Genomic DNA, 23452 nt, shown 5'->3' with positions numbered 1-23452 from the left:
TACAGAATACCCAAAAGGACTTAAAAACCTGGTCAAAACTACAACTATCACTGATGGGAAGAGTCGCAGTAATTAAAATGAATGTTCTCCCAAAAATCCTCTTCCTATTTCAAACGGCACCGGTTAAGCTAGGGGAAAAATTTTATAATGATTTGGACAAAATGATTCGAAACTTTATATGGAATGGTAAAAAGCCCAGAATAAAATATATGCACCTGCAGGATAAAAGAACTCAAGGGGGAATGGGATTACCGGAATGGAAAACATATCATCAAGCAGCAACAACTATGTGGATAAAAGAATGGGTAATGTTAGCTAATAAAAGAATCTTAACAATAGAGGGCCACGACCTGCAATACGGGTGGCACAACTACTTATGGTGCGAGGGAAATAAAATCCACAATTATTTTAGTAGTCACCATTTAAGGGGGGTATTGATTAAGGACTGGCTCGAAATTAGAAGGAGATACTATACGCAACTACCTAAATGGATATCTCCGACGGAAGCCCTGATATACCCGAATTTGATAAACTTGGATAAAATTGTTACCTACCAACAGTTGCTAGACGACCAAAACAAACTAAACCCCAGGGAAAATTTGGCTGATAAGGGAATAAACATCGATTGGTGGCCATATCTTCAAATTCAAAACAAACATAAATTCGATCTAGCACAACCTGGCTTCCAGAACAAGAACCAGGAATTAGATAAAATTTTAATTGGACCAGATGAGAAATTAATTTCAAAAATATACAACTGCTTACTGATTCGAAAAACGGAAGCAGAAAGAGTAAAAGAAGTCATGGTAACCTGGGCCCAAAACATCGGCCACTCAATAGATCTAGACGACTGGGAAAGAGTCTGGGAATGGAATCTAAAATTGACAAAGTCGACGGCCTATAAAGAAAATATATATAAAATGTTCTACCGCTGGCATCTTCCACCGACAAGACTGGCGAAAATGTCTTCAAAAGTTTCAGCCATATGCTGGAAATGTAAAACGGTGCTGGGCACGTACTACCATATGTGGTGGACGTGTCCGGTAGCCAAAGCATATTGGAAGCAAATACTAGGATGGCTGAATGGAATCCTGTCAATTAAACTATGCTTTAAGCCGGAAACTTTCTTATTAGGAATAATAGATCAAAAAATTTGCAAATCTGACCAATACCTCCTAGTCCATATTCTGACAGCGTCAAGGATTGTTTACGCACAGTGCTGGAAGAGTGAAAATGCCCCCACCAACACTATGGTGATGAATAAAATTTTAGAACTAGCAGAAATGAACAGACTGACGATGCGAATTAATGACAAAGAAGACACAGACTTTTATACAGTCTGGGAGAAGCTATACAAATGGCTTGATGAGTCAGTGAAGACCTAGACATAAAAAGAGATAGCTAACTAACCTATCACGATTAAACCAATAACTCAAATGAACAATATACAACAACTGAGAGATAAACGAAAGGAGAAATGTATCAGGGGCGAGAACCCACCGTCGAGCAATTTTGTCACGCTACAATGCTGGGAAAACTTTAAAAAGCTGATAGGAAATTCGCTATAATTACCTGCATGAAATTAGTGATCAAACTTCATTTTAGATGAGGCGAGAAGACGTATAATCCTTGCCTCTTCAAGCAAGGAAAGGGAAAGAGAACCAGATTGTCCTCAGCAGAGGAAAATATGCAAATGTAACAAAGGTTAGAAGGGAGGGAAGGAGGATAGTAGGGAAGTCAGGATGGAGAGGAGAAAGGAGAGGAATAGGAAAGGCAGAAGAAGGGGGGAAGAAAGAGGAGGAAGAGAAAGAAGAGAAGGGAAAGAAGGTGGGAAGAAAGAAGGAGAGAAGAAAGAGAAGAAACTGGGGGAGGAAGGAGGGAGGGAAGAAGAGAGGGTAGTAAAGAGGGAAAGAGGGAGGGAAAGAAAGAGAGAAGGAGAGTTGAAAGGAAGGAGGGAAGGAGGGAGGAAAGGAGGGAGATTAAGAGAAAAGGAAGGAGGAGGGAAAGAGGCAGGGAAGGAGGGAAGGTATGTGTGAAGGAGGGGGGGAGCGAGGGAGGGAAAGGAGGGGGAAGGAAAGGAGAAAAGGAGAAAAGAAAGGAGGGAAGGCAGGGGAGAAGGAAGTAAGGGGGGAGGGAAGAAAAGAGGGAGGGAAAGATACCTAACCTTTGATGTTTATAATGATTTGATAGTATGGGAATATCTCGAAATGTAGTTGTATTGTTTGTTACAAGTTATGGATGTTGTATTTTCTTTTTACCAATAAAATCTTAAAAAAAAAAGAAAAAAAAAAAGAAATGATATCAAATTATATTTGGGTCTGTGGAAATACCATCCCAAGGAAATATAAACTGAGGCTGGAAAGAGAAAAGAAAGAGAGAAAGGAGGAAAACATGAAAGGAAGATGGGAGAAAGAAGAAGGAGGCAAGGAGAGGAGGATGGAAAGGAGAGGAAGAGAAGGAGAGAGGGTAAGAAGGGGATGAGGAAGAGTAGGAGTAGGAGAAAGGTAAGGGAAAAAGGAAGGGGAAGGAGAGGAGGAAGGAAGGAAGTAGAGAAGGGAGGGAGAAAAGAAAGGGAAAATAAGGTGGTGTTACAACAGGTGGAAGGGATGGTAAATAAAGCAAGCCAAATTGTATATTATAACCTATTAAATGAAATAATAAATGTATAAGAATGATAAATGTATAGAAGAATAACAACTATGTGAATGTATACTTAAAATGCTATGTAAGAGAATTAAAAAAATAATTAAAAAAAGAAAAGAGTGAGTGAAAAGTTCAAAAAGTGGGATGACTACATATGTTATGGATTTTTCAGAAAAGCATAAGGTGAAGCCTTGTTTTTCATTCCAAAACTAACTAGGACCTTAAACCAAAAGCTGCCCAAATTTTCTGGGGGGAAATAAAACTCAATATTTACAAAATTGGTATCTCTGCCATAGGAATCAAATGCTTTTACTCCAATAACTTCAACTCTTAAAATAGTCAAGCTAAACAATTACTCAGTCCAAATGCATTTTTCAGAATTCTTTGAGTAGTTTGACTCTAATCTTATACATTACAGTTTCTATTTTTACTACAACTTAGCCCAACAATGTAACTAAGCTCAACTTTCAAAACTGTCTATGTGGCTACAATTGATTGTCTAAAACACTGGGCTGAAGAAATTCTAGCCCCAAACTGACCATCACAGGAAATGACCAATCCCAATTTGTGGAGAATAATATCTTTAGTTAGGTTGCTAATTGTGAAAAAGCACCACAAGAAGAGAGAATGGAAGTCCAAAATGAAGCATTTGCTTGAACTGAGAAAAACCTAGCATTCACTGGTTCAGAAACAGCTACTTCTTTTATTTCCCATATACATCTTTCTCTGGAGAATTATGTACAACAGTTATGAATTTAAATAATTTCTTGTGTATTATACTTATTATAATCTGCAGACTATAAAAATTATGGCAAATAAGATAAAGTCAAAAGAGAATAGTAAACTTCAATAAAACTTTTACAAATACATTATTGAAACATAGGTTAGTAAATTCACTGCAAAGCCACATTATTCTCACTACATATTTAACCAGTCTATATAAGAGGAAAAAAATAGAAATGTTCATACAACGAAGAATTAACTTGAAATTTAGCATATATTTTTTTTAGATTTTCAGATTACCGGCTATGTTTGATTACAATAAACACCAATACCCTATGATTTCCTTAGGATCATCAGGTTTAATATAACATACCTATTGAATGCCTAATATAAATAGTAGGAAACAGGGCGGCTTCTAGTAATAGCCACTATTTTGTGAAAGGGCAAACCTATGGAATCCATTAAAAATATTCTTGACAGACTAATGAAGGCAGATATAGCCCTTGAAAACGTTAGATCCATTTTTATGTACTTATTTTTTGTGATACAATCAACATTTTGCTTGGTTTTCAGATTTTATTATCTCTATATGCATTGAAGAAACAATGCATATAGTTGTGCTTTTCAATGACTTGCTGAACAACCTGGATGAGATCCATTGTGCTGCAGCCATTTCTGAACCCTGCCTGCTCTTTTGACTGTGCATCATTTAATGTTCTCAATATTATTTTTGCTATTATCTTGGTGAAAACTTTGTAGATGACTGAAAAATGACTTATAGGGTGATAGTTCTTTACATCATCTTGGACCCCTTTCTTGTGTATAAACATTTTTCCATGCATTGGGTATTTTTTCTTTCTGAGGCATCTGAAGTATAGCTTTGCTAGTATTTAGGGTAAACTATGAGTACCAGCTTTCAGCATTTCAATCATAACACAGTGATTTCCTGAAGGTTTGCTATTTTCCATGATTTTATGGCTCTTGATACTTCCTCCACTAGGATATCTGGCACTTCTTCTTTTGTGGGTGTGGTTATTTTTGAGTGTTCTTGAGCGCTGTATAGAATTTTCCAATTTTTTCTAACATTTCCTGTCTTGTTCTACACAGAGACCTATGTTCATATTTTAATGCAAAAGCCTTCTTTCTTGTATTTATAAGCTTGCATTTTGTTCTATCAATCCCTTTGCTTTCTTCAATTGCCTTTTCACAACTTTCATGTTAAACGGACTCATTTTTCCTTGGATACATTTTCCTATGGTTCAATGTAATTCAATTTATTACTGAAACTTCTGACAGTCTTCATTGTTTGTCATTTTTTCATAAAATAAATAGTTTCATTAGAAAGTTTTGACTGTACAAAGTGTGCTTCCAGCAGTGCTATAGATGTAGCAGATTCAAATATGTTTTTGACTATTTGTTCATTTTGGTCTGTAATGTTAATCTCTTCCAAATCTTGCAATAGAACAAAGTGATTTAATAGATTAATCTCAAAATCACTGTTCTCTTCTAACAGTTTATCACTCTTTTTGTTTTTTGTGACGTCTTTATCATTTTCATATACATTTTTTACAGTCTATCTTCACTTTAGCTCATACTATTCTATGGTTACTTCCAATGTTAAAACAATTGATGACAGTACAATTGCAGAATATGGTTTTTATCTCTTGACATGATGTAGTCAATTTTGCTTGTGTACCCAGATGGACTCCTCCATGTCCATTTTCTGGACATTAGCTTTTTTCTTGTAAAATGAGTTCATGATATAAAGTTCCTGTCCTTGAGCAAAATCTGCTAGTCTGTTATCTCTATTATCTCGTTCACTACGTCCATACGGGCCAGTCAATTTTTCTTCAGGTATTGTTTGTTCTTCCTATTATTGCATTAAAGTCACTCATTAGTATTTTGTATCAGCATTTTTCTTTGTTTTAAAGGTGGGCCACATCATCATAAAATTCAACCTCATCATCACTATAGCTTATTGTTGGTGCATAAGTTTGGATGATTTGAAGTTTGCATTGTTTGTTCAATTGAATGATGCATTGGGCTATTCTGCCTGATATACTTTCAAATTTTACTACAGTCTTTCAGTTTTTGGTTTATGAGAAAACCAAGTCTGCCACATCAGTGTAGAGTAAATGCCTAGTCATATGAAGTTCAACTAAATTTTGCCTTTTCATCATGTTTCACATAGTCCAATGTATCTTAATGCATATTGTTGAGTTCAATCAGAAGTTCATCTAGTTGAGTGTCTGTTTTCATTGTTTAAATGATGACCATTCCTATGTCCAAAGTCCAAAGGCAGACTGATTTAACCCAAGGGTTAAGTAAGAATCACTAAGAGGGTGATTCTTAGCACCCTTTGCCTACACAAATCTCTATTATGTCTTAAATGCAATATTTTAACTACACATCTTAAAAATAAACTGCCTATGAGTGCTATATATTACTGTGATTTTTATAAAATAGCTAAAAATATCTATATTATGTAATTGTGTTCTGTTCTTTTTTATGCTCAAATTTTAAGATTCAATTTGGTAAAAAGTCATTGCTTACTTTTTTGTATACTGCCATAACTGAACCTGATTCTCGATGTTTTACATCAATATTAATACATATGAAACACTAAATTAATAAACATAAATGGTTATTATAAAAATACCACAAAAACAATACATCAGCAGCAATTATAACCAAAAGAACAAGTAGCATTTAATTTTTTTCATAAAGCTTTTGAAACAATTCAGTTTTTAGAAGGTTGCAGAAAGCTAACAGTATGAAGATAAATCTGATTTACAAAGTTTTCTTGCTTGGCTGCTAATATTGCAAACCTGTATCTCAACAAGATAATGTAAGTTGATTACATAAAACAATTAACAGTTTTCACTTTGTACTCACTCTTACAAAGTTGTCAGGGAACAAACCTCTTCTGCCTTTGAGCTGTCCTTCCCACCAACCTCCATCTTCTTTTCTGATGTTGGTGATGATGTCACCTACAGTGATTGTCAGCTCATCATCATGTTGAGCTTTGTAGTCAAACTCCACTATCGCTTCCACTAGAAGGGAAAGCATAAGGATACAGTACAAAATTAGGGGGGAAACCCAGAAAGATTCCTGTAATTTTAGAGGATTAAAATATATGAATGAATATGCATGATACAATCAGATCGGGTAATTGTTTAAAATCATGGCAACTGAAGCTGTTTGGATAAGCAGTGAAATGTCTCAAACCAACAAGAAAATAAGTCCAATTGCCATGACTCAATGTTCAGGCAACTTTACCTGGATGATTAAGAATCTTCATTGACATCTTCATCGGGGCTCGTTTTGAGCACCACGGGTCTCAGAGAGATCGGCAGATGCAGGGGGATACTCTGAAGACACTGGGGAGGTAAGGCAAACCCCCCAGTGGATAGGAGAAATTCACTAAACTGATGAAGAGTTATGAGTTATGAGTTATGAAAGTTTATTTATATGCCGCCCTTTTCCCTGGGGGGGACTCAGGGCGGCTTACAACTCGGGGGGGGGGGGGGGAAAACAAACATTTAACACGTAAGAACAATACATAATTAAAAAGCACAACATTCATACCATTCGTGTGGGTTACAGTCTTTAGCCCCAGGCCTGACGGGATAGCCAGATTTTGAGGGCTGTGCGGAAGGTCTGGAGGGTGGTGAGGATACGAATCTCCACGGGGAGATCGTTCCAAAGGGTCGGAGCTGCTACCGAGAAGGCTCTCCTCAGCATAGTTGCCAGTCGGCATTGACCAGCAGATGGAACTCGGAGGAGGCCTAATCTATGTGATCTAATTGGCCGCATGGAGGTAATTGGCAGTAGGCGGTCTCTCAAGTACCCAGATCCACTACCATGAAGGGCTTTATGGGTGACAAGTAGCACTTTGAAGCGTACCCGGAGATCGACAGGTAGCCAGTGCAGCTCGCGGAGGATAGGTGTTATGTGGGTGAACCGAGGTGCACCCACAATCGCTCGCGCGGCCGCATTCTGGACTAGCTGAAGTCACCGGATACTCTTCAAGGGCAGCCCCATGTAGAGCACATTGCAGTACTCCAGCCTAGAGGTCACAAGGGCACGAGTGACTGTTGTGAGGGCCTCCCGGTTCAGGTAGGGGCGCAACTGGTGCACCAGGCAAACCTGGGCAAATGCCCCCCTGGTCACAGCTGACAAATGGTGGTCAAAAGTCAGCTGTGGGTCCAGGAGGACTCCCAAGTTGCGGACCCTGTCTGAGGGGTATAGTGTTTGACCCCCCAGCCTGAGAGATGGAACACTTGCCAAATTAGTGGGAGGTAAACACAACAGCCACTCGGTCTTATCTGGGTTGAGCATAAGCTTGTTAGACCTCATCCAGTCCCTAACAGCTTCAAGGCTCTGGTTCATCATGTCCACCGCTTCATTGAGTTGGCACGGGGCAGACAGATACAACTGAGCATCGTCCGCATACTGGTGGTATTTTATCCCGTGCCGCCGAATGATCTCGCCCAGCAGTTTCATGTAGATGTTGAAAAGTAGGGGGGACAAGACCGAACCCTGCAGCACCCCATATGTTAGGGGCCTAGGGGTCGATCTCTGCCCTCCAACTAACACCGACTGCGACCTGTCTGAGAGGTAAGAGGAGAACCACTACAAAACAGTGCCTCCCACCCCCACCTCCCGCAGTCGTCGCAGAAGGATACCATGGTCGATGGTATCGAAAGCCGCTGAGAGGTCAAGGAGAACCAGGATGGAGGCGTGGCTTCCGTCCCTGGCTCTCCAGAGGTCATCGGTCAATGCGACCAAAGCGGTTTCTGTGCTGTAACCAGGCCTGAAGCCGGACTGGAATGGGTCCAGATAACTAGCTTCCTCCAAGGACCGCTGGAGCTGGAAGGCCACCACCTTCTCGACAACCTTCCCCACAAAGGGGAGGTTGGAGACTGGACGATAATTGTTAAGAACGGCTGGATCCAAAGATGGTTTCTTCAGGAGGGGGTCTCACCACCGCTTTAAGTGCAGGGGGAAAGTGCGGGCGGTAACAACTGCCTGGATCCAGCCCCATGTCACCTCCCTGCTGTTAGCAACCAGCCAGGAGGGGCACGGGTCCAGTACACATGTGGAGGCACTCACAGCTCTCATGGCCTTGTCCACATCCTCAGGGGCAACATCCTGAAACTCAACCCAGTGATGGTCTACCAGATTATCCCCCTGTGCCTCGGCTGGATCTGCGGGATCGGAGTCCAAGTCCGACCGAAACCGAGCAACTTTGTCCGCTAAGAACTGGACGTAGTCCTCAGCCCTACCCTGCAGGGGGTCCCCCGTATCCCTCCTATTTAGGAGGGAGCGGGTTATCCTGAACAGGGCGGCTGGGCGCGACTCAGCGGAGGCAATCAAGGTGGCAATATAAGATCTTTTCGCCGTCCTAATTGCCCTGATGTATTCCTTGATGCAAGATGTTAAAAGTGCTCGGTTCGATTCGGATTTGTTGGACCTCCATAAGTGCTCTAGGCGTCTCTTCCGGTGCTTCCTCTCCCGGAGTTCCTCGGTGAACCAAGGTGGCCTCCGGAATCCACTGCCTCGGAGCGGCCGTAGTGGCGCAATCCGGTCAAGAGACTCCATCGCTGCTGAGTTCCAGGCAGCAACCAGAGTCTCCACCGGACTGTGGGCGAGGGTATCAGGAATAACCCCAAGCTCCGTCTGGAACCTCAAGGGGTCCATAAGTCGCCTGGGGCGGAACCACCTGGTCGGTTCCTCCTCCCTACAGTGGGGGTTTGGTCTCCGAAAGTCAAGCCTCAGTAGGCAGTGGTCTGACCACGACAGGGGTATGATCTCATTACCCCTCAGACCAAGATCACAAGTCCACAGCTCCGAGAGAAATACGAGGTCGAGCATGTGACCCGCTGAGTGGGTTGGGCCCTGAATTACTTGGGTCAAGCCCATGGCTGTCATGGAAGCCATGAACTCCTGCGCCCCATCAGAGTGTTCACCGAGCGAAGGCAGATTGAAATCCCCCAGGACCATAAGCCTGGGGAACTCAATTGCCAGCTCGGCTACCGACTCGAGGAGCGAGGGGAGGGCTGCTGCAACGCTGTTGGGAGGCAGGTACATTAACAGCAAACCCACTTGACCCTTGAGGTCCAACTTCACCAGCAGGGACTCACACCCGACAAGCTCCGGAGCAGGGATCCTACGAGGTGCTAGAGACTCTCGGATAACAATAGCCACACCCCCACCCCTTCTCTGAGCTCTCGGCTGATGGAGCACCTGAAATCCTTCTGGGCACATCTCTACGAGGGGGACTCCTCCCTCCGGGCCCAGCCCGGTTTCAGTAATACATGCCAGGTCTGCCCTCTCGTCTAAAATTAAGTCCCGGACGAGGGGAGCCTTGTGAACTACAGACCTGGCATTTAGCGACAACAGCCTGAGACCAGGGTCCTGATTACTCGCGCCATCTGGCCTTGGAGTGGGACTCATAGGGCCGGAAGGAGGGATCTCTGTAACGTAGCGAGCCCTCCTTCCCCGGTAATGGCCAGCCCTAAAGAAACACCCTGTCACTTTGACAGGTCTGAAGCGATGGCAGCCACATAAGAGGGGAGTGAAGAGCAGAACAGACTGTGAAGCTGGTGGAGTGGAAAGAGAAAGACTCCTTAGAGAAGACTTGTCAGCCTCTGTTTTGGTTACTTGCTTATGGCTATTTTGCTATGCTTGCTTACTATCGGCTGCCATAGGAATGAGGGGGGGATGGTATTGGGAAGGGAATAATATTGTACTGGAGGAGTCTTGTTCTCACCATTGTCAGCATTCCAAATATCATGCAGAATTAAATCAGTCCAAGGCAGAGCTATCCTTAAAGTTCTAATTTAATAAGACAGACATATTGGCATCGTACTGTGGAATCCCAATTCTGTAAGTTACATCGGATTCCCACCCAGTTGAAAGTTCATGCTGGAATCTCCACCCAGCTGCTTCTGATCAGGTGCAGAGGTGTGGAGACAAAAGATGACCTTGGGCTTCTAGAAAAGAATGACAATAACACATTCCACAATTCTACTCCTTACTATTCCCCCCTCCCAACTGCTACATTAATGAAACAGCATAATGAAATAAGAGAGTGTGTGGCAGGCCAAAGATTCTAAAAGGATAACTGCAGGCCTAACAACCATCTTCTGTGCATGCTGGTGGCTGATGTTTGGACTTGGTCAAGGCCAACCGTCTCACATACCAACTTGATGAGGCTGTTTGAAGATGCACCCCACATGACAGCTTAAGTAGTTGCAGATTGGACACTGGGTTGGGGAATTGGAGGGAGAGGGTTGGGCAAATGTTTGATATGTATGATTTCGTGTATTTCTGCCTCAGACCTTGCTTTACTTTGCTGCTATCTTTTCATAACCAGTAAAAGTATTCTTAATTCTACAAATGGAGTTAAGTGGTTTCTTTCTTGGTTGCTGAAGGTTTTCAGCCTCAGGGCCAATTTTTCCACTACTTTGGGGCTAACGATGCAACGTGTGCAGCCCGAATCTAAAAGGGCCAGCATTTTCTCTTGTGCTCCAGTAGAGGGCACTTTAAGTTCCACTGGGATAGTCCTGATCAGGGGCTTACTAGACGATCGTCATCAGATTCGGTTTCACTTTCCTCCGATGAGGAGGGTGATTCCTCTTCCCCAGGGACAGGGTGGACTTGCGGATTAGCTTCCAATGCCTTCATGGCAGTCTCCCTACTCCTCCCAGGTGGTTGCTCTGGCCTCTCTCCCCTAATAGAGGGCCTTGGGCTCATTTTGGTGCAGCAGTTTGCTGCTTGGTGCCCCTCCTTCCCACAACTGGCAGAGATGAGCAATCTAGGTTTGCTTGCAGACCCACTTTTCCCTCCTTTAGGAGCTCCTGGGGGGGGGGGTTGGGGGGTAGCCTTCTCTCTCTCACTATCTTCGCTATAATTGTCACGGGCTAAATCAATCTCCATCTCCGCAGCCAGTTCATAGCAGAGTTGCAAATTGGGGGGGGGGGGGAGTTTCCCTGGGTAAGGGTTTTAAATTCAGTTCTTGCTTTTTGCTCCGTGAGCGAATCATCAAAGCATTTACTCAGAGCAGCCATAAATCTTTTATAGTCTCTCAGTAGTGGGGGGGTCAGCATTTTGCAGGGCCTCCCTCCAAACAGCTGCCTTATTTTCTAACGCCATTGTAATTTTTCTTACCTTGGCCTCTTCATTCGGAAGATCGTCTCCGAACTTTTGCATGTAATTCCACAGTTGCCCGAGGGGAAACCATAAAATCTTTAGATTCTCCTCCAGACTTCACACCCAGGGAGGGAACTTTAGCCATCCCGCGTCTACAGGGAGCCCTTCTCCTCTTGGAATGTTTCTGGCTATTTCTGGTGGGGTCGTGGCTGGGTCATCCTGATCAGTTCCACCTCCCCCCCCCAGATCCTCTCAGGCAGAATAAGCCCTCTACAGACCTCTCCTCCATTTCATGGGGATCTGTTTCTCTTCCAGAGTCATGACAGGAACATCGCCTCTCCCAAGTCTCTTCAAATAGCTTCATAGCCTGGGACATCATGAGGTTTTTCTTATCTTCCCTCTGGTCGCTGCCTTGTTGGGACATTTCCCAGGGGTTTGAAAATTTTGTTGCACTCCCCTCGGAAGGTATTAGCTCAGGGATGAGTTGTGAGACTGAGATCTTGCTTAATGTCAGGGCTGCTTCCCTCAGTAACCAAGAAAGAAACCACTCAACTCCATTTTGCAGAATTAAGAGTACTTTTACTGGTCAGGAGTAGATAGCAGCTAGGCAAAGCAAGATATGAGGCAAAAGCGTGCGTAATCATAGATATCAACAAGTGACCCAACCCCCTCCCCTTGGTAACCCCATCCCATACTCCAATCTGTGCACTCCACAAGTGTCATGTGGGAGACATCTTCAAAAAGCATCATCAGGCTGGTATGCCGGACAGATGGCCTTGGTGGCAAATCCTCTATCTGCAGCATGCACAGTAGATGGTGAGAACAACTCCCTTTTTACAATCACTCCTGTACTGACACTTCCCCACCCAAATACAATGCCCCCCTCCCCATTTCAATGGCAGCCAAAAGCAAGCAGCAAAACGAATGTCAGGCCTGCATTTATATTCCTTTTAGAATTTTGGCCTGCCACACTTTCTCTTATTTCATTATGCTGTTTCTTTAAGTATAGCCAATGGGAGGGGGGATTGGAAGGAGAAGAATTGTGGAATGTATTGTTTTCATTTTTTACTAGAAGCCAAGGTCATCCTTTGTCTCCGGACTTTCACACCTGACCGGAAGAAGCTGGGCATGGACGCTAGTGTGGAAGGAAAAGATTGGACCATGTGATGGACTGTGGGTGTGGGGACAAGATCATGAATTTTTAACTGGGTGGGATTCTGATGTAAATTCCAGAGTAGGGATCCCCATAGCTATGTGCCAACATGCCTGCTTTATTAAATTGGAACTTTAAGCATAGTTTTGCCTTTGATTCTGATTTGATTCTACATGGTATTTGGAATGCTTACACAGAGGCTGACAATGGGAAAGTCCCAGCAGCAGCAGCTGCCGCAAGAGCCCTTCCAAGGGGGGAGCCCCCCCGCAGACACCGGATGGTAAAGGTTCCTCTTCTTGGCGTGAAATTTGGAGGGGACCCAAAGGAGCTAGGATTTTTCCTGGTGCAGGTCTGGAACTTCATGCAACAGTTTGGGAAGGATCTCCCAAACGAGGAAGCCAAGGTAAGGGTTGTTACCATGGATTGGAGAACAAAGCGGCAGCCTGGATGGTGCTTTGCATAAAGATGACTTCCCCCTGCTGAGGAACGATAATAGGTTTATGGCCGCCCTGAGAAAACTTTGATGACCTGCTCACGCGAGCGAAAGGACAGAACCAAGATGAAAACCCTTACTCACGGAAAAAATCCAGTGGCTGAATACATCCAAAAGTTTCGTGAACTGTTGGTGTATATGCGGGGTTGGTTGGAGGAGGCTTTGATGGACACTTTTATGGATGGCCTGAACCAAGATATATACCAGAACTATGTTAACAACCCCCCCGCCACCTGCAATGCTGGTACGAGTTGGCAGCAGATGTGGAGATCGACCTAGCCAGGGATAAATACCGGGATGACAGTGAAAAAGGTAAAAATCCCCCTAACCCCACAGGAGCTTTAAAGGGAGGAAAAAGTTGGTCTGCAAACAAGCCCCGGTCTACTGCTTGTTTCCGCTGCGGGAAGGAGGGGCACCGAGCAGCAAACTGCAGCTGAAAAATTGGCCCAAAGCCCCCTGCCACTGCGGAGAGGAAGCCAAACAAACAACCTGGGAAATGAAAGGACACTGCCGTGAAAGGTATGGATCTTGTTGAAGAATTCCCTCCCAACCTAGAAGAAGAAAAATCCTCCTCTCTCTCGGGGAAAAGTGAAACTGACTCCAATGACAACCATCTGATAAGTCCCCGATCGGGCCCCATGACCATTCCAGTAGAACTTAAAATGCCCTCTACTGGCGCCCAAGCAAAAATGCTGGCCTTTTTAGACTCTGGATGCATGTGTTGCATAATTAGTCCAGAAGTGGTGGAGAAAATGGGCTTAAGACTGAGAACTTTGAAAGTGCCCATTGCCTTTTGCCAGTTGGATGGGTCAGTAGCTGGGGGGGGGGGGCTCCTGCCCATTTTGTGACTGAACCAGTAGGTATGTAGATGGGGGATCACCAAAAAACCTTAAGTTTCATCGTTGCACCTGGGATGGATCGATCCCTCATACTAGGATTACCCTGTCTACGGAAATGGAACCCATATGTGAACTGGAGGAAAGGGTTATTGCACATCCATTCCACTAAACCCCCGGAAGGCAAGGTGAGGGTCTCTCACATAGCCAATGCTGAACCTAACCTAGTGGCTGCAGCGCAGGAGAAACCTAAGGGGGAAGAGAAAATCCCTAAAGAATACTGGGACCTTAAGGACGTTTTCAGTGAAAAAGCTTCCGATAAATTACCAATGGGTTGCATTCCAAAGGAATGTGAGAGGACAGGTTGCCTGCAAAATGCCAGGACCCCGGCTGTTGGTGCCATGTCTCTCGCTAGCCAGTCTAACAATGTAAAAGCTGAGCAGAGAGGCTTTTTCCCCTCCAGTGTGAGAGGAAAAGTATAGTGTTTGAGCGGCACATTTTCATCCCTGGCATTCATCAGGCTGAAACCTCGCTCGCAATCGGCACTTGACGCTTGGAATGTTGCGCAAATATCCAGCAGACATGACAGCAGTTCAAACTGTTGCTCTCTTAGGTGCTCAGGAATGAAACTGTGCAGCACAAACACTATATTTTTCTGCTCACACTGGAAAAAAAATAGAGGGAACATTGGAGACCAAACCTAGAACAGGTAAACTTTTGAATTGGACTATGGAGTGTCAAGCCGCTTTCGAAAAATTAAAGTGACTCTTTGCAGCAGAATCTGTTTTGAAACACCTTAATATGGATGTACCATTTGTCGTTCAAGCTGGTGCCAGTGGTGTGGTGGTAGGGGCAGTATTACTTCAAACAGAGGGTAGATTGCAGCCATGCGCTTACACCTCATGTAAGCTTACAGAAACAGAGAGGAGATGGGCTATATGGGAAAAGGAAGCTTTTGCTGTCAGATGGGCTCTGATGACCTGGCGACATTTCCTAAAAGGGGAAAAACACCCTTTTGAAATATGGACTGATCATAAAAATTTGGAAGTGTTGAAGACACCGTGTAAGCTATCACCTAAACAAGTACGTCGGGCACAACACTTCAACCATTTCAACTTTATTCTCAAATACATCCCTGGGGAAGAACTTTATGGCTGATGCCTTGTCTCGGCTTCCCCAGTACAACAGCTCTAGGCTGAGTGTAGTTTATCCAATCATCCCAACAAAAAATCTGGCTGCCCCGATGGTTACTAGGAGCCAAGGCCCAATGGACTTAAATATCACTACAGACCTAATGTACAAACTCAAGAAGAGCCTTGAGTCCGATAACTGGTTCAACAAACATTCAAATAAATGCACCATGAAAGATGGACTATCTTTGGTGGGAGCTAAATTGTATATTCCTACCAACCTGAAACCAGTTATTCTTCAATGGGCCCATGATTCGAAAATGGCGGGCCATTTTGGATTTGTAAAGACTTTGCATTTGATTAAAAGGCAATTCTGGTAGCATCATTGAAAAAAGACACTGAATCCTACATAGCCAGTTGTCCCATCTGTGCGGCCGCGAAAAGACCACCGGGGAAGCCCCAAGGTCTTCTCCAGAGTGTTGCATGCCGTGGGGCACCATGGAAGGAGATATCAATGGACTTCATTGTCGAGTTGCCATTGAGTCTAGGAAATACCGTGATTTAGGTTATCACAAACCTGTTTTCCAAACAAGTTCATTTTGTGCCTTGTTCCAAAATCCCATCAGCTAAGTCATTGGCAAAATTGTTTATTTCACATGCATATCGGTTATATGAAGTACCTGAGCGCATAATTTCAGATAGGGGAGTCCAATTCACCTCCCTCTTTTGGCAGGAGTTCCTGAAGTTGATTGGCTCTGCCCAGGGACTACGCTCCGCCCACCATCCTCAGACTAATGAGGCTTGCGAACGGACTAACTCTGTTTTGGAACAGTACCTCCAGTGTTTCATCAATTATCAACAGGATAATTGGGCTGAACTGTTACCACATGCTGAAGTAGCATACAATAATTCTGTGCACAGCAGTACTGGCATCACCCCTTTTTAAAGTTGTGTTTGGCCAGGACTTTGTACCGATTCCTGAATAACCTCAAGAAAAACCACAAATTTTGTCCTTATCTGAGTGGAGTGATCAACTTCAACAGTTTTGGCCCATGACTCACAAAGCCTTGGAGGCAGCCCACCAGGCTCATAAAAAACAGGTTGATAAGGAGAGGGCTAAGCTGAAAGAATAAAAAGTTGGGGATCAGGTATTTTTGTCCACCAAGTTTCTGCAAACGACCCAAAAGTCGAAGAGGTTGGGGCTGAAGTATGTAGGTTCATTCCCCATTGTGAAAATCATAAATCCTGTATCCGTAAGATTGGAGTTGCCGAAAAACCTTAGCAGAATTTATCCTGTGTTTCATGTGAACCTGTTGAAACCAGATCATACTTCTTCCTTTTGTCCGCCTCAACCTTCACCTCTGGTTCCTCTTCTTATTGAGGGAGAGCAACAATTTGAAGTTAAAGAAATCTTGGACTCCAGAAAACATAGGTGTCCCATTCAGTATTTGGTCTCCTGGAAACATTTCCCCACTTTCCAGGCCGAATGGGTCGACAAATCTCATGTTAGAGCTCCCAGACTTTTGCGAAAGTTCTACACCAGTTATCCTGATAAGCCTTGATTTTATAATGGATATATATACTAAATTGTTATTTTGTATTGTTTTTCCTCTCTCTTTTCCTGCAGGGATGATATCTCTTTCTGAAGGAGAACCGGATGCCAGGCTCTGTTTTGGTTACTTGCTTATGGCTGCTTTGCTATGCTTGCTTACTATCGGCTGCCATAGGAATGGGGGGGCATGGTATTGGGGAAGGGAATAATATTGTACTGGAGGAGTCTTGTTCTCACCATATTCTGCGCATGCTGGTGGCTGATGTTTGGACTTGGTCAAGGCCAACCGTCTCACATACCAACTTGATGAGGCTGTTTGAAGATACACTCCACATGACACCTTAGGGAGTTGCTGATTGGACACTGGGTTGGGGAATTGGGGGGAGAGGATTGGGTAAATGTTTGATATGTATGATTTCACGCGATTCTGCCTCAGACCTTGCTTTACTTCACTGCTATCTTTTCATAACCAGTAGAAGTACTCTCAATTCTACAAATGGAATTAAGTGGTTTCTTTCTTGGTTGCTGAAGGAGGCATGTCTGACAAGACTATTTACAATCTCTATCGGCGGTGAAGAAAGCGGTGCGAGCAGAAAAGAAGGCTGGAAAGTGACGGGGCAAGTAAGTACACGAGAAAGTGAAATGTGGAGGGGAAATCTGACAGGAGATTGAAGAGAAAGCGGACTGAGATAGCGTTTGACAATGAGATTGGGGGATAGTGACTGCAGATAAGAATAGCTGGATTACACTCAGGACTAATATTAATTGAATACATTAAGAAATCAGTGCTCTCTTGAGAACAGGTGGACACTGAACTGCATAACAGTTTCAAACAACAGATATTGGTACAAAGAACTCTATTTTGGGGACTAAACACATAATTATATAAATATTATTAGGGGATTGAATTGGCTTGGTGACATTTGGAACAGCAGTTTTTGAGTAACCTGAGAGAATTTTTGGGTATATGGACAGTGATTTTAATGAAAAGGCGCTATCTAGTGGATTACAATTTTGAACTTCATAGGCTGATGCAAGAAGACACATTGAAATAAGAAAAAAAAACTCTGGGGGGAAAAGGGGGGGGATAAAAGAAGAAGCAGAAGAAAATTGATCGACAAATACATAATTGAACCGAATGGAAACTGTGATTATCATTATTACTAAAATTACATAATAGTACATAAGAGCATTTAAAATAAAAGTTAGAACTAAATGAATTATATGAAGGAGTGAGATCCAGAAACTTGAAATAGGGAGTTTGATAGTTGTACAATGGAAAACACTATATAGAACTAGATCAAAAGAATTGTATATTTACATAATTATTTATTAGTGTATATACACACACAAACATATACACACAAGATAAGATTGTGATATCTAATATTTAACCCTTAAAAACATAGCTATTGTCAGCATTCCAAATATTATCCAAAATTAAATCAGAGTTCAAGGCAAATCTCTCCTCAAAGTTCCAATTTATTAATAGAGACATGTTGGTACATCTGTGGGAAACCTGAATCTAAAAGCTTCCTGGGTTTCCCACCCAGTTAAAGGTTCATGATCTTGTCACCACACCCAGAAATCCATTACATCGTCCAATCTTCCTCTGCCACATTGGCATGTCCACCCATCTGGTTCTGGTCAGGTGCAGAGGTACGGACACAAAGAATGACCTTGGGCTTTTAAAAAGGAATGTTTTATTTTTATAACACATTCTACTCCCCCCTAGTGAAACAGCATAGTAAAGATGAAGAGAGAGAGAGTGTGGCAGGCCAAAGATTCTTAAAGGAACTGCTGCAGGGCTGACAGCTATACTTTGGATATACTCTGGATAAAAGTAATTATAGATATTTATTGATAGATAGAATTGCAGTGAAGAACACATTGAGAAGTAGATAAGAGATAATCTAAAGAAAAGGAAATTTGGAAATTAAGGGGGCAGGTTGGAGATTGAGATTGCATTATTGAACTATTGAATTACAACATACGGGATAGCACTGTTTCTGTGAATTCGTATGCAATTGTAGAAGAGTATTAATAAAGGGATAAGGATGGCAACTACTATTACCCTAACTAAGACAGGGAAGAAAGTAACATCAAATCCCGCATCAACATCGTCATCACCCTCAAATCAAAGAACAATCGAGAGTGTGCTGGGGATGGAGAAAGACAGTGTAATGGCAGGATCATCTGGCTTAGCTCAAAGTATGCAAAATATGCAAGCAATGCTATTGATGATCCAAGTGGCGATGACAAAGACACAGGATAGCTACCAGCCATGAAGAGACGAGAAGGCACCATGAGGAACCGAAATGGGAGAATTAAAAGATGATATTAAAAATATGGATGATAAAATTGAAAATGTACAACACTCTATAACAATTAACGAACAGAAAATAAAGACTATTGAAACAAAAATACAACACACAGATCAGAAGTTGGAAAAACTAGACCTGAAATATATGCAAGCAAATAAAGAATTAAAAGAATTGACATTTTTTCTGGAGATGGAAAGAGCCTTGTTTTACCTACGATTTCAAAATATAACCGAAGAAAAGGATGATCTGAAAGAAAAAATGATGGAAATTTTCGTGGAAATCTTACAAAGAAACAAGCAAGAGATGAGAGGAGACATTGATGAGGTATACCGAGTGCACGCTAACTATTCAAGAAGACATAGATTGCCTAAGGAAATTCATGTCAGATTCGCAAAAACAACAACCAGATATAAGAAAACCAGAGGGAACTATAACATATAAAGGAAAAGAACTAATTACACTTAAACAGATATCACGGAGAGTTAGAGAACAATGAAGGCAACACCATTTTTTAACTAATCAATTAAATAAAAGTAATGTATAGATGGCTGGTAGCTGAAGGGATACTTGTCACATGGCAAGAAAAGAAATACAAAATTGATAACATACAGAAAGCCCAAGAATTCTTTGAAAAATATTTTGTGATGGAAGAACAAGGAAGTAGAGAAGAGGTAGAAAGCAGAAGCCAAGAAGAAGAGACAACTGAAGAAAAGGAAAGAACCAGAGAATAGGAACAGAAGCAAAAGAGAGAGGGGGGGGAGAGAGGGAGGGAGGAAAGGGAAAGCGCGAGAGGAAAAAAACAGATACAAACTAGTAACAAAAAGCAACACAATTAACCATGGAACAGGAAATGACAATTATTTCGATAAATATTAATGGACTTAATGCACCAAAGAACACAGACTTTTATTAAACTCCAGAAATTGAAAGCAGACATAATATGCCTACAGAAAGTACACATTAAAAAGGAACATATTAACAAACCAGAACCAACATGAATTCTATAGGAAAATACATAATAAAATAAACGAATTAGACTATGAAAACATTTGTTTACTTGGGGACTACAACACAATAGTGGATACAAAAAAAAGATTATGAAAGTAATAAAAAAACAAGACCAAGAAAAATATGCTACCAAAGTCCTTCTTTGAAATGATAACGCAATATAAATTACCGTATATACTCGAGTATAGGCCGACCCGAATATAAGCCGAGGCACATAATTTTACCACAAAAAAACTGGAAAAGTTATTGACTCGAGTATAAGCCTAGGGTGGGAAATGCACCAGCTACCGGTAAATTTCAAAAATAAAAATAGATACCAATAATGTTTTTGAATATTTATTTCAAAGAAAAACAGTAAACTAGCGGTGTATTCAATGAAATACTTCACTCACCTCATGATGCTGATGTCCCGCTGTGATGATGATGTCCCGTGCAGCCGCGGGAGCGATGTCCCGCCTCCTATGACACACGGCACAGTGATTCCTATCATTGGATCACTGTACCAGAGGAGGTGGGACATCGCTATGTGGCTGCTTGCCATAACAAGGAGGAGGTGGGACATCGTTGCAGAGCGGCAGGAGGGGGAGGAAGGGGAATCGTAAGACAGCCCTGCATTACATTAGAACGTGAGGAGGGGGGATGGTGCGGTGCGCGCTACGCGGCAAACTGACACAGAGGGAGGGGAAACTCACAGGGGCACTGGGCCATTCACGAGTGTCACCCAGCGGCATGGCCCCGCCCCTTTTTCTCCTCCATTTCGGGCAAATTTTTCACTGACTCGAGTATAAGCCGAGGCGGCTTTTTTCAGCCCAAAAAGTGGGCTGAAAAACTAGGCTTATACTCGAGTATATACAGTACATATATGGAGGGAAACGCATGAATCATAAAAACAATATACATTTTATTCAAACCCCAACCAATCATGGTTGAGAATAGATATGGCTTGGACATCATTGGGCCTATGAAACAAATTAGAAGAAATTGAAATAGAAACTAATGAATGAGCGGATTATAATCGGATAAAATTAAAATGGAAAGGCCAAAAAAGGAAAGAGAGATGGATGATGAACCAAATTTGGTAAGAGACAGAATATATTCAAATGTTAGAGAAAGAACTAAAACTATTCTTTAGGGTCAACAAAAAAGAAGACACATCACTGCAAAATCTCTAGGACACCCCAAAAGCGTACATAAGAGCACTCACAATTGCCTATGCAGCAAGAAAAAGAACAAACAAAAAGAACAACATTCTCCTAAGAATCTTATTCCTGATACAAGTAGCACCAATCAACCCAGGCAAAACATTTTTTCAAGAATTAAACAAACTAACATCCAAATTTATATGGCAAGGGAGAAAAGCTAGGATTAAATTAAAACTAATGCAAACAGTAAGGAGAGAGGAAGTTTAGCACTACCAGATTGGGAGTTACACTCACAAGTGGTATCATTAACATGGCTAAGGGAGTGGATGGAATTGAAAAATAAAAGAATATTGACTCTAAGAAGGCCATGATTTGCAAGTGGGATAAATATTTTCAAAGGCATTCAATTAGAAATGTGTTACTCCAAAATTGGCACAATTTTTTTAAAAAAGCCCATTACACGAAAATTCCAAATTGGCTATTCCCGACAGAAATGATGACACTCCAAAATTTCATAGATATAAACAAATTGACAAGATACAAGGATCTAATTTGCGAATAGGGAAATTAAATCCATATATAATAACAATATCAAAACACATGACATTCAAGTAGAACAACATAACTTAGAAGCATAATCCAAAGCATGAAAAAGAAAATGATCGGGAAAGTATATAAATTTCTATTGAAATACAAAATGGAAGAAGTACTAAAGGAACAAATGGTAAGGTGGGCATAGAACTTTGGCTATAATATCGAATTGGAAAATTGAGAAAAATTTTGGGGAATAAATTTAAAAATGATTATGTCTGTGGCATACAAGGAGAACCAGTATAAAATGTTTTACAGATGGCACTTACAGCCCACAAGATTAGCAAAAATATCACCAACAGTATCCCCAAAGTGCTGGAAGTGTGAAAAAGCACATGGAATATATTATCACACATGATCGACATCTGAGGCGCCCCAAAAATATGGAAAAAAGTTAAAAGCTGGCTGAAAACCATAACAGGAAAGCAAATCAACTCGAAACTGGAGACATTCCTATTTGGTATAATGACAACTAAATATAAAAAAGAGACCTTAAATTTAATCTTACATATTATTACAGCAGTTAGGATTGCATTTCTACAGAGATGGAAGAATAAGACGACATTAAACAAAGAGGAAATAAGATTCTAGACAGTGCTGAGATAGACAAGTTAACCAAAGAAATCCAAGGAAAGGAAGAGACAGAATACTACTTAGTATGGGAAAAATGGTACAGTTGGTTGGAGGAAAGAAACAAAGATTAATGATAATAGCCTAAGAAAGATAAAAGTTACAAACCAAGGAAAATGCTACACAAGTAGAAGGACAAAGTTTGCCTGATGTATATAGTCAAAATATGGATAGATAAGTAAAAGAGAATGAAATAAGAGGGTTAAAAAGGTGAAATTTAATAGAAGTGTATTAGGAGGGAAAATAGTGTATATAACAATGTACCGATGCAAAACTGCTATAAGAAGGAACATGACATTCCGATGTGCTGTATAAATGTAGTCTATGTCTTTGATTTATATCGATATATGTTTCAGCCTGCACATATTGATGAATATTAGACTTCTTGTTGTTTACATAAGGACCTAATTTTAACACATTAATTAAAATTCCTGTCTTTCCCCACTTAGCTTAAAATATAATATTGCTATACTATTTGTAGAACTATTTTCATATCTAATTTTTTACTATCTTTCATTATTACTTTGTCTACTGCAAAATATACATTTGGACTATTTCTCTGACTCTTTTGGATTCAAGTTTTCTTTTTCTTTTTAATGAAAATTTTAAAAAACAAACTTTTACAAATATTTACTTCCCTCCCCCACCCTCCCCCCCAAAGCCTTCCCCCCAACCTCCCCCCCCCAAATTCCCAGAACCAATACAAGGTATAAATCTTTAACAAAAACATTCTAAAATAAGCTTTAAAAGAAAAAAGTTAATAACATCTTTCACTTGAGCTTTAACTCCTCCTTGCTAGCCTAGCTCTAAACAATTTATATCATTCCTGGTTTCTTTAGTCATAAGCTATCTGAAATTTCTTAATCCCATATTTATTTTGAGTATAATCAATCCATCTTTTCCTGTGAAAAATTCATGAAAGGCCTTTTGGATCTCATCCTGTTGATGCACTTCCTTCCTTTTATAATGTAATTTCGATATATTATGAGATTTCTGTTTTTTCCTAGTCAAATATGCTAAGAATCTGCCAGATTTATTTGCATTACAGAAAGTGTTAGGTTTTGCATATA

The 23452-nt window shown here is 41.5% G+C and overlaps 1 protein-coding gene across 5 annotated transcripts in view; it reads right to left on the bottom strand.

The window, feature by feature from the left end:
• SH3KBP1 (SH3 domain containing kinase binding protein 1) overlaps positions 1 to 23452 on the bottom strand; it is a 206266-nt gene that overhangs the window by 156858 nt on the left and 25956 nt on the right. For 2 of the 5 annotated variants that reach the window (XM_032226591.1, XM_032226592.1), the window contains exon 2: positions 6262 to 6419. The exons of 1 other annotated variant lie outside the window; for it this stretch is intronic. In XM_032226591.1, coding sequence (XP_032082482.1) covers positions 6262 to 6419 — 158 coding nt within the window. Of the gene's footprint in view, positions 1 to 6261; positions 6420 to 23452 lie in introns of those variants that run through there. 2 more of the 5 variants (XM_032226594.1, XM_032226593.1) reach the window with 2 other exon arrangements.

Source organism: Thamnophis elegans, chromosome 11 (genome assembly GCF_009769535.1).
Source record: "Thamnophis elegans isolate rThaEle1 chromosome 11, rThaEle1.pri, whole genome shotgun sequence".
Taxonomy (NCBI): domain Eukaryota; kingdom Metazoa; phylum Chordata; class Lepidosauria; order Squamata; family Colubridae; genus Thamnophis; species Thamnophis elegans.
Note: the sequence above shows the minus strand (reverse complement) of the source record. Positions and strands in the feature narration are given on the sequence as shown.